The 16,340-nt window shown below is 39.1% G+C and overlaps 1 protein-coding gene and 1 pseudogene across 3 annotated transcripts in view; both read left to right on the top strand.

Moving 5' to 3' along the window:
* Ahctf1 (AT-hook containing transcription factor 1) overlaps positions 1–3,547 on the top strand; it is a 77,107-nt gene extending 73,560 nt beyond the window's left edge. For all 3 annotated transcript variants that reach the window (XM_004853481.4, XM_004853482.4, XM_087194065.1), the window contains exons 34-36: positions 877–1,010; positions 2,019–2,101; positions 3,086–3,547. In XM_004853481.4, the coding sequence (XP_004853538.1) occupies positions 877–1,010; positions 2,019–2,101; positions 3,086–3,278 (410 nt within the window). In that variant the 3' untranslated portion in view covers positions 3,279–3,547. The remainder of the gene's footprint in view (positions 1–876; positions 1,011–2,018; positions 2,102–3,085) is intronic.
* Positions 3,548–15,134: 11,587 nt separating this feature from the next.
* LOC101704933 (small ribosomal subunit protein mS22 pseudogene) lies at positions 15,135–16,259 on the top strand (annotated as a pseudogene).
* The last annotated feature ends 81 nt before the right edge of the window (positions 16,260–16,340 follow it).

Genomic DNA, 16,340 nt, shown 5'->3' with positions numbered 1-16,340 from the left:
TGTCAAGGGTTTGTATATTTTTTAAAATAACAAAACATTCAAAATTCTACTTATAAACCATATACTATATGCCACATGATATTCTAATTTTTTAATCTCAGAATGCCTTTGATTTTTTTGTTGTGGTGGTATTTGGGTTACTTTGTTTTGTTTTTGAGACAAGATCTTGCCCTGTACTTTAGGCTTACCTTGAACTCAATATGTAGCCCAGGCTGGCCTTGAACTTGAGTGCTCTGCCTGCCTCAGCTGGGATTACAGGCATGTGCCACTCACTGTACCTGGCTTAATCCTCAGAATACCTTTGAGATAGGTGTTGCCATTAAGCTTGTTTTATAGAAACTGAGGCAGAGTTACCTTCTTAGCTTACTTTTTCCTTATATCATATGAACTTTTCTGTTGTTTCTCTTGACTAGAACAAGTAGCTCAGATTAAGTTGAAAAGAGGGTTTAAGTCTTTTCTATGTAAATGAAATTATTCTTACAAGTAAAAAAGTACGATGTAAATGAAAATCCTGTCTGAAAATTACAACACAGACTAGCTTGGATCATATATTCAATTAATGCTTTCTCCAGACATTTGGGGAGCAGTAAGTATTTTAACTAATGAATAGTATGGCTTTGTTCTTTCTTTACATTATAGCATTGTTTAGGTTTGATGCAAAATGATTACTAGGATCCCCCCACCACCACCACCACCATTCTTTCTCCCTAACATGAGTAAGTAAGATAGTTGTGGTTTCTAGGTTTGGAGATGTCTGGATATCTTTTTGATGTGCATCATTTGTATCAAGCTTTTTGTTGACATACACACGTATTAAAGCATATATTTTAAAGATATGGATGCAGTGTTGGTTTTTTTCCCCCAACTTTTCTTTAGCTGAAAGAATAGAGACTCCTACACAGCTGAAAGAATTAGTTTCAGATTTATCTTCTCAGTTTGTCTTCTCACCTCCTACTTTGAGGACCAAGCGAAAGAACATATCCAGCACATCCAGGCTTATAGATGAACTGGTAAGGAAAACATGCTTGTGTGTATTTGCTTAAACTTGCTCTTATTTTCTAAATAAATGTTTCCTAAATAAACTACTTTATGATATCAACCGTTTATGCTAAAAGCCCAAAACTCTTGTCTGTACTACTTTTGGAGATCCTGCTTTCAGACAACTTTGTAGTATGTTACTATGATATATTACCTACTGGCAGCCACAATTTGAGTTACCTATTAGGAGAAAGGTTTTTTTCAATTTTAGTGCCCTCCAGAATTAATCTGTTTATTTAAGATGTACATCCTAGAAGTCCTGTTGGGTCATTTGGAAAATTCCCTTGGAGAGACTGAGAGTTAATTCAGTGACCTACCCGTACATAACCCTAAAATGAAAATTCTTCAAGGTTTGAGTTCCTTGTATTTATGCATGCCAATTCGTAAGCATTTATTGAATTACCTGCAATTACCTTTACTATGCAAAGGCTTAACACAAAAATAATTCAGTTAATGGAAATGAAGTTGAAGAAACAAAATCACAAATAATTATTTCTCTACATAATAAGAATCTTGTACGCCCAAACACCCCTGGAGACAGAAAATAGAGGAAACGGGCATTTCTGACAGAGAAAATAGATAGGGAGACGCAGAAAATGGCAGTGGCTTGTTGGAGGGGAGTATTTGTGAACTAGTAAATAGCCATGTATTTTAAGTAGTTTTTTATGAAAGATTCTAAGGTGGGAAAAAAAATACAGTCTCTGTGGCCTTTCCCTGCAAGATGAAGGGCAGTGAACAATAGAAACATTCAAAATAAAATTGACAAGACTTGGAGAACAATTGAATTACAGGAATAAGCAATACAGAACATACCTAGTTGAGTAAGGTTTTGACTAAGATTTTTATTAGCAAATCAGAGTAATCCATTTGGGACTTGAGTTTATTAGAATTGTTTGACTATACTCCATAAGTCAGAATAAAACTTTTAAATTCCAATTTCAAATGTTTATGATTTACCTTTTAAAAATTTTAACTTGTAGGAAGATGATGCTAAAACAGTAGAAACTGTGGGAGAGCAAAAAGTGAAGAGAATCAGGACTGCAAAAACAAAACAGGCAAACAAGTAAGTATAATTTTCTGTTTTGTAACCCCTAACAATTTGTTTTTCCAAATTAGAGTTGAGGGGGCCAGGGATTTAGTTCAGTGGTTCCACCACCTGCCTCGCAAACACAAGGTCCTGAGTTTGATCCCCGGTACCAAAAAAACCCCCACCAAATTAGAATTGAGACAAGTGGTATTTAAAAAAAGAAATTAGGCTTATCAGAAAGGGGTAGTTCTTGAGGTCTTTTCTAGCACTGACTCCTTGACATTGTTACATTTTAATGCTGAAGGTAGGTTTCCCTGTCACATGAAAGCCCATTCATGCTTTTTTGAAGAAGGTTGGTGGACAGAGGTAGTTTAGTACCTTCAGGATATGAATGGGGGAGAAAAGTGGAATAGTTCACCTTTTCATTAGTAAAGACAAATACTAATAATATAAACTTTAAAATCATAAAATGATTTTAGCTCAGTGGTTCTGCCACCTGCCTCAAAAGCACAAGGTCCCGAGTTTGATCCCCGGTACCAAAAGAAACCAAAATCAAAAAAACACTACTGATAAATAGACTTGGTATATATTTGAAAAACTACTTCATGTTTGTGAAATGACACATGTATTTGCCAGTTGTTGGTGCTAAAGAACTGCCATTTTCTATAGCTCCATGGGCCTGGCCTGCTGGGCCCCCATAGACTAGTAGTATATGGCCCATCCTCGTAATTCATTAATATATATGCAACATTTAAAGGAAAATTTCACAACAATTATTTTTAAATATCCAAATCAGAAAACAAAAATCTTAAACAAAAACGTTGAAGTGAAATTTTAACTCTGCCTCTAATGAGCTTACGTGACTTAAAACTATATCATTCATCTTCACTTCTCTTGAAGCCATTATTTCACTTACAAAATGAAAGCACTCACCCTAAGGTTTCTTTCACAATATTGAGAAATCAGTTATATTTATAACATAATATGTTTATTCTTATTTGATTCTATCTTTCCTTTCAGAAACACAGAAAAAGAAAGTTCTTGGTCACCTCCTCCAGTAGAAATTAAGCTGATTTCTCCCTTGGCAAGCCCAATTGATGGCATAAAGAGTAAACCAGGAAAAACTGCCGAAGTAACAGGAAAAGCTGTTGGAAGGGGCAGGAAGAAACCATCTTCCTTTCCAAAGCAAGTTTTACGTAGGAAAATGCTGTAATTTTTTTCCAGGGTTTTAATGCACACGTATTTATAAAGTCATCAGAATTGTATGGATTAAAAATCATCTAATTTGGAAGAAAATAATTTATATAAATTATTGTAAATTTTTGTAAACAGGAGGTCTTCAGTAAGTAAAATAACTCCCTGTGGAGTGATTCTTTTAGTCCAGGCATTTTTTTCTATTTTATATTAAGACTTCATACATTTATATAATATGTAAATATGGCTTATTATTGGAATGTTAAATAAAGTATGTACTTCACAGTAGTTGGTGTCTGTTAGGTTTTTGAGAGGGGATTTCTGTTTTAATTTTATATGCTAGTAGTTTTTGTCCCATTTTCATTCTCTATAGTTAAAATATTAGACCAATCTTAAAATGAGACTGATTGAGCTATTGATTATTTTTTAAAGTTGCTATTTTATAATTTATGCACTTTGATTCTGTGATTAAGATTTCTAATCATAATATGTATTTTTGTTTGTTGCCTGTTACAATGTTGAAGCTGAAGTATGGGCATGTAATTTTGCTGCCTTTTTGTAGTTTCACAAACTTTGTGTAATCTACCTCAAATGAGTAATTTTCCAAGTAATGCATTGGTTAACTGTAATGTTGACATTTGCTCAGCAAGCTTAAAGACTATTTATCTTTAAAGTCTCTTAATTCAGAGACTAATTATCCAGGTTAGATTGACCGGTTCACTGCTTATTAGCAACCTCATGAAAGAATTTGAGATAAACCTGTTTTATGGATATTTGGTACACTTTGCATGTGCCTAATATTGATAAGTCTGAACAAATTTTTATAATATTCTTGCTGTGGAGCAGCTTGCTACTGAATCACAAAAATCCCTTATTCAGGTTTTTAAAACTGGCAAATTATCACAGGACCTCAGGCAAAGATTTGAGAATGGGAAGAGTGTGAGTCGGTGTGGAACAAGAAAGAACAAAAGCACCCTTTTCTCTGCAGTGTGACTGTGTGCAATTAAGTAATGATACTTGACGTAGGCTATAAAATTCATCAATAAATAAGTGTTGTAAAATAATTTATGACAGGTAACTGATCATGTGTAACGAATGGACTGTTAATAATTGATCATCTAGAAGCAGACTGCCTTTGTCAGCTAAGCTTTTAATGTTTTCTTGTGAAGTGCAGCAGTGTGCTTTCTACATTATTTTTCTACAAAACAAAGAGTGTGGATAACGAGAAAATGATGAAGATGCCTATGCCGAGTACTGACAGTGTGAAAGTAGCAGTGTGAGTGCGACCTTTTAGTCAGGTTAGTGGTAAATGTTATATTGCCTTGTTGGAAATTTAACTGACTTCGATTTTATTAATTTTTTTAAATGATAGTTATCAAACTTGTATTTAAGCTGCTTGTCATTTCTGGAATATTAAACTTATTTAAATGAATTTGTTAAATGAATAATTTAAAGATCTAAGCCTAATTCAATAAAGTTTCACTCCTTGGCACAAGTAGCACAATAAAAAAATTGACAAGAGAAGTATATTGTCAAGTTAATGATGTTTTTAAACCAATGCATCTAAGTGTGTGGTACCTATTTTCTGTAAGTTTTTTTTCCTCTATAAAAATAAGTCAGAGGCAAATTGTTACTTCATTTAGCATGAACGCCACATACTTTTGATGAATTTGTATAATAAAAACACTGTTAACAGTTTAGGATACCATGAAGTATACTCTAGGACCTTAAAACAACCATGTATGGATGCATTGGTTACATTTTAAAGTATTTCTGAACACCTGACCCATCCTGCAGACTTTTAAATACTGAGGACACAAAGGAAAATCCTTTGTTCTCCAGCAGCTAACAGTCTTACATAAATAAATATGCTAGATAATTTTGTGTGACCAAGGCACTCACCTTCATAGTAGTAAGGTAAATAACATACCCAGAGAAAGATCAGGTTAATTCTGCATAGACAGATATTTATGGCTTCCACGATTGTGATAAGGAAGCATTTGAAATGACTATAAAAGGTCAATAAAATTTGGGTAAGGATAGTACAAGGAACAACACAGGCTTTGAAAGTAACATACCTAAATGGGATCCCATGGCATGATGGTCTTGCATGAGATATTGCTCACTCTTACAACGTAACATTTTATCTCTTGTCCATTAAGATAGCCTTGCATGTTTTTTGTTGGTATCCCTTGTGTCCTGTGCCTTTTTATCTATATTGTGGAAAATATTTCAGTAGCCAAGCAGCCATATAATTAAAGAGACTCAGTTATGCATAGAACTAAGGTTAAGTGTAACAGCTATTTAAAGCTTCTAAAGTAGTGTGCTTTTAGACACTGATCAAAATAGGCCAAAGAATTAATGACTAATAAATTAAATGTTTGCCCCTCCCCCAAAAAACAAACTATTTTCTAATCTGATCTTCAGTAATGCTCAAGATCATTTTCCCACAGATCTTCCCCCCACACACTGGCCTCTAATATTGCTAGAGTAGTCAACTATGAGTTTTAAATAGCTAATGAAAAAGATTTGTGAGAATAGACAGTAAAATAATTATTTGTTTTGTTGTTGAGGTTGGGATTGGGATGCTGGGGATCAAACCCAGGGCCTGATGTTTGCTAGGCAAATGCTCTGCCACTGATCTGTTTTCCCAGTCTAGTAGTTACATATTTATAGAACCTTTAGGAACCATTTTTAAAATACTATATTTTATTCAAATTCACCACCAAAATTAATTAGCTTAGATTAGAATAGTAGGAAGAAAAGGAATGAACTCAAGATAATTTGGATAATCATCACTTCTGAACAACTATAATACCTCCTTGCTGTTCCCACTGTGTCCTTAGTTGTAAGAAAATCTTGTACTCAGGAGACAGGCAGGATCGAGTTGAGTTTGAGGCCAGCCTGGGCTACATAGTAAGTTCAAAGCCACCCTGAAGTGTACATAGTGAGACCCTGTCTCAAAAAAAAAAAAATTTTTAAGGTAGTACATAATTTTTTTTTTTTGGTACGGGGGATCGAACTCAGGACCTTGGGCTTGCCAGGCAGGCACAGTGCCACTGAGCTAAATCCCCGGCAAAAAACAAAAATCTTAAAATTAGTGTCTTATAACTCCATGCTCAAACCCTTCCAGTTGCTTAAAGGTAAAATGTTACAGTTTACAAGACCTAGTGACCTATACTTTGCCTAATTTTCAAACTCCATTTCCAGTCTTTTTCTTCATTGTGGGATCAGAGAACACCTTCATCAGAAGAGGCAGAGAACCAACTCTATGGTATCTTTTGTAAGAGGCAGGATGTCCTGAGCCTCAGTATCTTTTTCTGTAAGGTAGAAATATTGATGCCTCACAGTTATTCTACTAAGGAATACAAACAGTAGATGTAAATCAGTGAGCAGTGCCTGACAACTATTCTCTACACTTTTCAAGCAGCCTTGATACAGTTGACTCAGTAGCCATTCAGTCATTTTTTAATATAGTCACAAATACGTGTAATCATTACCACAACGTTAGGATATTTCATCCCCCCCGCCAAAAAAAATCTTGGTACCCTTTAGCTATCATCCTATTCCCCCAGCCCTAAGCAGCCACTGACGTATTCTTCATAGATTATCTCTGTTCTGGACATTTTCTATGAATGGAATGATGTATAGTCTTTTATGATGGATGTTTTCACCTAGCATATTTTCAAGGCCCCTTTGTGTAGCATGTAAGTTTTTTCTTTTAAGATAAGCTACAGGCACGTGCCATCATGCCTGACTCAATTTCATTCTCTATGACCGAATAATATTTAATATTTTATTGTACAGATATACCAAATTTCTACATCCATTCATCAGTTGATAGACATTTGGATTGTTTCTGGCTATTATAAATAATCCTCAGAGAATATTTCTCTATAAGTTTTTGTGTAAATGTTTTGATTTCTCTTGATTATATAGCTAGGCATAGAGTTGCTGAGCCATCTAATAACTGTTTAATTGATTTGAGAACCTGCTAGATTGTTTTCTAAAGCAGCTGTACCATTTTACTTTCCTGCCAGTAGCATATGAAGTTCCAATTATCTTAACGTTCTTGCCAATACATATCATCTGACTTTGTATTCAATTCATCCAAACTGGTGTGTTATTTTATGGTTTTCCATGATGACTAATTATGTTAAGTGTGTTTTCATGTGCTTACTGCTTGCTTATGTTTCTTGGAGAAATATCCAGAGCCTTTGCTCTATTTTAATTAGATCAGCTGTCTTTTTGAGATAGAAGCCCATGCTGTGTTGCCCAGGCTGGCCTTAAACTCCTGGACTTAAGAGATACTCCTGCCTCAGCATCCCAGATATCTGAGACAAGTGCACACCACCATATCCAGGTCTCTGTATTTATTATTGACCTGATCTTTATAGATTCTGGGTACAGTTCCATATGAGATGCACAGTTCGCAGAATGGTCTCATTCTGTGGGCTTTCTTTTTCCCATTTTTGGTGCCATCCTTTGAAGCAGGAACATTTTTAATTTTGACAAAATACTGTTTATTTTAATTGCTTTTGCTTTTGGAGTTACATCTAAATCCTTTACCCAATAATCCCAAGGCCAGAAAGATTTACTTCTGCATTTTTCCTTTAAGGTTTTATACTATTAGCTCTTATATTTTAGGTCTTTGGTCTACTTTAAGATCATTTTTATATATAGTTTGAGGTAAGGGTTCAAGTTCATTCTTTTGCACATGGACACAGTTCTCCTGGCAACATTCTTGGAAAGGCTGTTCTTTCTCAGTCGGATAATCAGTTAACCTTAGATGTCGGGTTTATTACTGAACTCGTGTTCCAGAAAAACCCATCCCAGTATATGAGGACCATCCACAGGGTGCTGTGAGACCCGAGAAAAAGGCAGAAACATCCGGGATTGCAGAGTGAAATTTATGGTCCTGAGCAGCAGCCAGACTAGTGAATGGATCCTTGTGATTTGCATCAGAGGAAGGGAACATACAAAGTAGTCTGGATGAATGTGACTTCGTCCAAGCTGGACTGTATCTGGTTTATCTCAAGGCATAACATTAAAGATGTGAGGTACGTGCCTAGTGTTAATGATGCCAGGGTCTGATCATAAAACACTACTATTAATGTTTCTGTTTGTTTGTTTAGAATGTGCTGGGAAACTAGGGAAAACCAACCAGGATGGCTCTGGGGCCATCTTAGTAGATACAGCTGCAGTTACATCAGGCTGAATCCCCACCTTTTACCCTCATCTCCAACACTCAGAATCTTATGTGCCACCCTCTTCTGCAGTGTGCCCTGAACCTGTAAGACGTTCAGCATTATGTATGCAGCATGCCATATGTCATTTGGTCAGCGGGTACACAGGTCCACAGCAGTGGTAGAGGAGTGTGCGGGAAGAGACAATAATTATGCAAATAGTTTTTTTCTACTAGGAGCCCCAGGAACCAAACCAGTAACCTATATGTCTCCCATAGAAGGACCAGAGTCACACAAGGCATTGATTTGGGTCGTCTTATGTGGTATGAGGTGTGTGATATGGGGGATATATACATATTTTGACTTGATAACCAAAACAGGTTTCAGGGAAAACTGAAAAGACCACAACTACAAGCTAAAATAAACATGCTTTTAGAGGAACTTGTAAACCTGCGCCATCTGGCAAGACATCACCATCCCTGTTAGATCATACTGATGGCAGCTGGAGCTGGTATGGTGGAGCATACTACACAGGATTACCAACATGATGGGGTCCACGAGTGATTTCTGAAACTCAAATCAAAATAGCACACCAAGCCAACTAGAGTGCCCAGAGAGATTTTCTTTAGCCCACTCTTCATAAGTCCAGAGTCCAGCAGGATCAATGGGATCGAGTTACCAAGGCCAGAGGCTCCTCACATTATGCAACAAACAGCTGACTCATCCAGAAGGAAAAAGCCACTTGCTCCCCCCACAGAACTGTCCCCAAATTCAGTGGTTGCAGTGTAAATTAGAAGTGCTTTCTGTCTGCATCAACTCTGGCTGGCAGGAAGGCACCTGGACGTAGACACAGATGGTCTGAGGCAGTGTCTGGAGCTCCTAGGTGCTGAGCATTAAGTGGTGGATGAAAGTAAAATGACACACCGTGTCTTCTGAGATGGGTTGCCCCAGACACTGCCACGTGGCATGGGGACCCATATAGCACAGGAAACTTCTAAAGACCTTTGACAGTGGCAGTCTTGTTGTTAGCTCTTGCTGGTCAAGGCTTTTGTAAGGCCAGTAGCTGTGTCTACACAGGTTAAGGCATATTTGTGTCCTCTGGCAAAGGAGACATGTAACAACCTGCCAGTCCCTCACAGGTTGGGCAGCGTTTTGTATCCCTTTGTGTGTTCAACAACAGGGGTAGGGGTCTAAGGACACCTGCCACGGGGTCGTGTCTGCCACCAGGTCACAGTTTTTAGGGGCAATTCTGTCCCTTAGCTATGTACTGTCCTTTAGCACTTTTATGTCTACTGTCACTACACACCCACCAGGCCTGTTAGGTCTGCTGCCGGGGGCTGCACCTTGGTCACAGCATCCACCTTCATATTTCCAGAAGTGGAGGTCTTAATATGAGGGGGTATATGACAGTCATTTGTGCCCCTGGTTCATGGAGCTGTTCCCACATTTGGTGCCACATGATGGCTCCCCTGAGAGGACTTCCCAGTACAGAATCATTCCCCTTATCCTTGTGCCATTCACAACACAGGACCTCAGTACACTGCCCAATAGTCGGTACAAACAGCCAGTGGCCATGACTTACAAGTAACTGCCAGCCATACCACCCGCAGCTCTGCCCAGCAGCTGCTCTGATTGTGTCCATCTAAGGTAGGCAGTGGCCAGGGGCAGTGGCAGTGCAGACATTGGGCTCTGCATACTGAGCGTTTTCAGGAATGGGGGCTACCCCTGCTTACACTTGTGTGATCATAGACTCAACCGCCATTTGGGATGGTGAGGTGGTTTTGTAATAACTGGGCCCAACACTGTCCACAGCTTGGGACTCACTACGCTTTTGGAGAGGACACTGTCATGAATATACATACATGCCATTTATTTAAAGAGTCTGTTCTATCGCAGATGGAGGCCCTTGTGATAGGCAGGGGCAGCTCACATTGTGACCAGGGAAGTATCCCACAGTGGCTGCACCTGCTTTAGGGCATCACACTCTGCTAGAAACTGCTGTTCTAAAAGGTGTGTTTAGTCTCAGCTCATTTCCAGAACTGTGATTAAGGAAAACCTAAAGGTAACTTTTGTCCTTGTTATTCTTGCCCAGAGACCCCAACTCATGTCATCTGCTGTACTGGTGACATCTAATTGCTTTGACCCACCTGGTAGAAGGGTACCCAGAGCCTGCACCTGAGCTGTAAGATATTTGCCTTTTTAAATGCTTCCTGCTAGGAAACCATCTCAGTCCATTATGGCTCCCTTCTTTTTTTAAATTTTTATTTTTATTAGTACACATTTACAGTACATAATGATTACATTTCTCATGGGGAATTGATACATGTACATAACATCTCAATTCTTCCCCTCCACTCCCTCCATTTTTTTATCCCTTTCCTATTTGAAAAAGATCTCCCTAATTCCTATTATCTATCTTCTGTTTTGCTCATTATTTGTATTTTTGGTTTCTCATATAAGAGAAACTGCGATATTTAAGCTTGTGTGTCTGATTTATTTCATTTAATATTAAGGTCTCAAGGTGCATCCATTTTCCTACAAATGTCTCAAATGTATCCTTTATGATACAGTAGTACTCCATTGTGCATAAATACATTTTGGGGTGAAGATTTAGCTCAGTGGTGCCGCTACCTGCTTCATAAGCACAAGGTCCTGAGTTTAATTCCCCAGTACCTAAATAAATAAATACATTTCTTTTATCAATTCATCTGGGGATGGACATATAGACTGCTTCCAAGATTTAGCTATTATGAGTTGTGCTGCTATAAACATTGATGTGAATGTATCACTGTAATATGATGTCTTTAACTCTTTCAGGAAGATACCTAGAGGAGAAATAGCTGGGTCAAATGGAATTTCTATTTTTAGGAATTTCTATTCTATTGAGGAATCTCCATACTGATTGCCATAGTGGTTGTACTAGTTTGTATTCCCACCAACCATATAGAAGGGCTCCTTTTCCCCCATGGCCTCACCAGCATTTGTTATTATTTGATTTCTTGATGATAGCTATTATTTCTGGAGGAAGATATGATCTCAGTGTAGTTTTAATTTGCCTTTTTCTAATGGCCAGAGGTGTTAAAAGTTTTTTCATGTATTTATTGGCCATTTGTACTTCTGTCTATTTATTTCAGTTGCCCATTTTTTAATTGGGTCTTTTAGTTGAGGGGTCTAATTTTTTTTAGTTCTTTATATATTCTAAATATGAGTCCTCTAAATATATATTCTAAATATCAAGATGTAGCTAGCAAAAGATGTGTGATTTTCTCCCAGTTTTCTTATTTAACTCCCTGTACTCAATAGGTATTCTTCAAGTCCTATCTGGTTGGGGGTTTTTGTTTGTTTTGTTTTGTTCTGTTTTGTTTTTTGGTACCAGAGATTGAACTCAGGACCTTGTGCTTGTGAGGCAGGTGGTGGAACCACTGAGCTAAATCACCCCACCCCACTTTTTTTCAATCAGCCAGATAGAACTATTGAAAGCATGGTGGGCAGCTCATGAGATTTCAACCTTCTCTAATTCTTTTACAATCTCTCCATTCTCGCCCTGTCTGCCAAGCCACACACATGGCTGATATTTACTACTCTCCCAGGAGTGAAAAGCTAATGGGCCCATTTTGCTTCCTCCCCTCAGCACTGCCTTTACTACTATTGCTTTAGTCACTTTCTTGTCCCTGAGACACAATATCTTACACCCACAACTTAAAGAAAGAAAGGTTTATTTGGGCAAAACTTCTACAGTTTGTAGAAGTTTTAGTCCATGGTCAGCCAGCTCCGAGGCAGAATGACATGGTTGAAGGATATGGTGGAGGGCACAGCAGAGGACAGCTGCTAACAGCATGGCATCCAGAAGCAGAGAGAGCCAAAGGAGGAGCTGGGAAGGAAGATACAACCTTCCAGAACATGCCCACGGCGACCCACCTCTTCCACCCAGGTCCTACCTCCTAACATCACATTTAGCCCCCATAATTCAATTATCTTCCAAACACATGAGGCTTTGAGGGTCATTTTAAATCTAAACCACAACTTTCTTCCCTGGGCTCCTAGAAACTCGTGTGCATCTCTTTACACAAAATGCATTTAGTCCATCTCTAAGAATTGCCAAAGTCCTATCAGTTCCAGCATTGCTGAAAAGTACAAGTCCAAAGTGTCCTCTGAGACTCAAAGCAAACTTACCTTTGAGTCTCTGTAAAAATTTTAAAACATTATCTGGGCAGAGTGGTGCATGCCTGTAATCCCAGCACTCGAGAGGCTGAGGCAGGAGGATCACAGCACGTTCAAGGCCAGCCTGGGTTACATAGTGAGTTCAAAGCCAGCTTGAAATAATAAGACCCTGTCTCAAACCACCATCCCTTAAAAAAAAAGCAAAAGAATTTTTAAACACTGCTGACATACAACATCACGGGTTAAACATACCTATTCCAAAAGGGAGGAACAGAGGGATAGAAAGCAGTGGATCAAATCAAGATTAAAAGCCAATAGGACAAACATTAAATGTGAACTCCAAAAGACTTGGACAGCCCCACCCCTACAGCATTGGTGGTGGTTGCAGCCTCATGGCGTCTCTCTTGGGCTGGCTTTGCTCACTTCTTGTGCCTTTCTTCAGATGTTCCACATTCCTAGATTCTCTAATTTCTTAGGGTCTCCGTTGTACTTTTGGCTTTATTCTCACAACTTCATGCACTGCCCTCTCAGGGGCATACTGCCTGACTTCCTAGGCCTTCTTCTGAAAGCTGGGTGGAAATCTTCCTGAACCCACAACTCTTACACTCTGCATGACTGTAAAACCGGCACCATTTAGGTGATGCCAAGGTCTGCTGCCAACTCAAATCAGTAGCCAGGACCTCTTGGGCCATAGCTGCAGAGGCCTCCAAATGCTTGGATGTCTGAGCATTGTGAACCAAATCCTGGGGGAACAAATTCCCTAGGCAGCCATTCTTGAGTAGGGTGCCCTGGGGCTCTTGTTTTAAAACAGTCTTTCACTTTTACGATTTTGAGTCCTCAAAGAGTGTGATCATGCTGATTCTTTACATGCCCTAAAGCCATTTTCCTTATGCTGATCCAGAATACCAGAGTTCTTTTTAATGCTAATCTTTTCAACAACCAAGCTCTTCTCTGCTCCAGCTTTATAGACTCCAGCTTTACAGGAGCTTCCTTACTGGTGAAACTCAAAACTTAAAATCACTCAGCTGTGCTGTTTGCTCTCGATTCTTAGGGTAGAGTTGACTAAAAGCCCTAACAGTACCCATGCCAGAGCCTGAATGTTGGTCTACCTTGAAATTTCCTCCACCAGATTAGTCCACAGACTTTAAATTCATTCTATCACAAAGCCTCAGGACATGAGGAAAATGTGAACAAATTTTCTGCCACAGTATAACACACATGGCCTGGAATCCAAATGCCAATGGAGTCCTTGTTCCCAACTGAAACCTCCTGTGCCTGGTCTTTACAATCTTTCTATCATCATTCTGGTCTTCTGAGTTCCAATCAGAATCTCCCATCAAGCTTGGCTCACAGCATTCTAGGGGTTCTCCAGTCTGGATCTCCAAACCTTTCCAAACTCCTTCCATGAACCAGTTCCAAAGGTTTCTGAACCACTTGGTCAAGTAACAGTCACAGCACTCCCAATTCTCTGGTACCAAAATCTTTTGTCATCACTTTCTCATTACTGAGAAATACACAAAACATAAAGGAGGAAAGGCTTATTTTGGCCATAGTTGGCCATCTCTGAGGCAAAACAACTTGATGGAAAGGCATGGTAAAAACAGATGGCAGAGGAGAGCCACTCACAGCAGGGCATCCAGAAGCAAAGAGGGTCAAGGGAGGAGGTGGAAAGGAAGATATAACTTTCCAAGTCATGCCCTCAGTGACCTGCCTCTTCCAAAAAGGACTCACCTCCTAACATTACATCTAGCTATAACCCGTAATCCAATCATCTTCCAAACACATGAGAATTTGGGGCCATTTTAACTACCTAGACTTTGGGTAGAAATTCTCCACAGAGGTCTATAATATATTTCTTAATAGAACAACATCTATTCTCAGAATGTTCTCAGGGATCAGGGAGAATGGTCCCAAATATGGAATGGACTGGGGGTAGGGGGATTACTTTCCCAGTTCTTTGATTCAACAGTATGTGTTCTACTCTGATGGTCTTATTCCTATATCCATCAATAACTGCCTAGGGTCCCAGACAACATCCTAGGGTACCATGGGTCAGTCTTCTACTTGTTCTCAGAGGATCAGTAAATAGTGAGTGCCACTTGAGGTCTCTGGTTACCCCCATAGCCCTGCCTCATTCTGAGATGACCTTGCTCCACCTCTATGACAAAGGGTGAGGGAATCTATCCCGAGTAAACAACAATGCTAGAGAGCAGGAAATCCTCATCCTCCTGTGTGGGGGAGCAGAGGCAAAATGTTGGAGTTATTGTTTGGGCTTAAGTTCTTTCCACAAGACTACCAAGATCTCATTAGGTTATCTGTCTTTTCTACAAGAGATGAAAGGACAGAGTAAATCACGCCACATCTACTTTCTAGTTATTAGTTCCTTTTTATTATTAGTTTTTCTCTTCCACTTTGTCCTTTTTTCTTGTCAGGTTGTGGGACAAGGCACACCATGTCCTAACCATGTTTAGTTCTGTTCTACAGTGAGGCTAAGGGATCAGATCCATTTCCAGACCAAGCTACCTCAAATGGTCATGGCGGCCCTCAGAATTCCAGTGTCACTGTGGAGGTTCTTGACAGGTTCTCGAGGCATGGAGCCGGTCTGTATCCAGACCTGAACCCAGCTTCAACCAGATGCTCTGTTCCAGCCACTCCCTCTGTCCCTCGCTGTAGGACTGCCATGCCATCAGCTCAGCTCCAGCACTGCAGAATCTGGTACCTCAGATATAAAGAAACCTACATTTATGGATAAAGAAGTCCAAAGCATCCTTATCAAGATGACAGGATTGAACTTGGAGAAAATTTTTAAGCCAGCTATACAAGAGCTGAAGCCTCCAACCTATAAGCTAATGACCCAGGCACAGTTGGAAGAGGCTACCAGAAAGGCAGTTGAAGCAGCTAAAGTACAATTAAAAATACCACTAGTTCTGGAAGAATGAGCACCCATAAATGATGTGTTAGCAGAAGATAAGATTTTGGAAGGGACAGAAACAGCCAAATATGTGTCTACTGATATATCTTATACCATACCACACCGGGAGCATTTTATTGTTGTAAGAGAACTAAGTGGCACACCACACAAAGCTTCTTGGGAAGAATGGGACCAAGATGATACAAATTTATTTCCCCAAATAAGGTCATAGGGTTTTACCACCAATAATTTTCAAGGGAGAAAACCTTAAGACCATGTACAGCCAGGACTGGCATGCTGATGTCCTTAATCTTTGTGTTGCCCAGTTTGAGCCAGATTCTGCTGAATACATTAAGATTCATCACCAGACCTATGAAGATATCTATAAATATGGAAAGTATGTTTGGTGGAATGGCTTGGTATTTTGTAAATAAGAAAAAGGTTGATGGTTTGCTGATTGACCAGATTCAAAGAGATTTATCTGATGGTGCCACATCAGATAAATCTTGGTCCAGCTGTATCACATGCTCCATCCAGGTGGCCCATCAGCTCAAGAGGCCAGAGAGCAGGCTGCCGAGGAAATAAATTTAATTAAGGTCTTTGCAAAAACAAAAGCACAGAGGGGCACATAGAATTAACACTTCAAACTTATCCAGAAGCATTCATTAGCCATTCTGTGGCTTCCCGAAAATACTTGGAAGTTATATATCATTTTATAAAAGCTGCCTGCTTGTCTCCTTAATATTAAGCTCCAGTAAGCTCTGAAAACAAAAGGAAGAGAGTGATGAAGTTACATAGTACTGTGTCAAAAGTTACCTGGTTC

The sequence above is a fragment of the Heterocephalus glaber genome, unplaced genomic scaffold (genome assembly GCF_053883595.1).
Source record: "Heterocephalus glaber isolate CG9 unplaced genomic scaffold, H.glaber_assembly_v1.0 deba00001600, whole genome shotgun sequence".
Classification (NCBI taxonomy): Eukaryota; Metazoa; Chordata; class Mammalia; order Rodentia; family Bathyergidae; genus Heterocephalus; species Heterocephalus glaber.
This window is presented reverse-complemented; position numbering and strand designations above follow the sequence as displayed.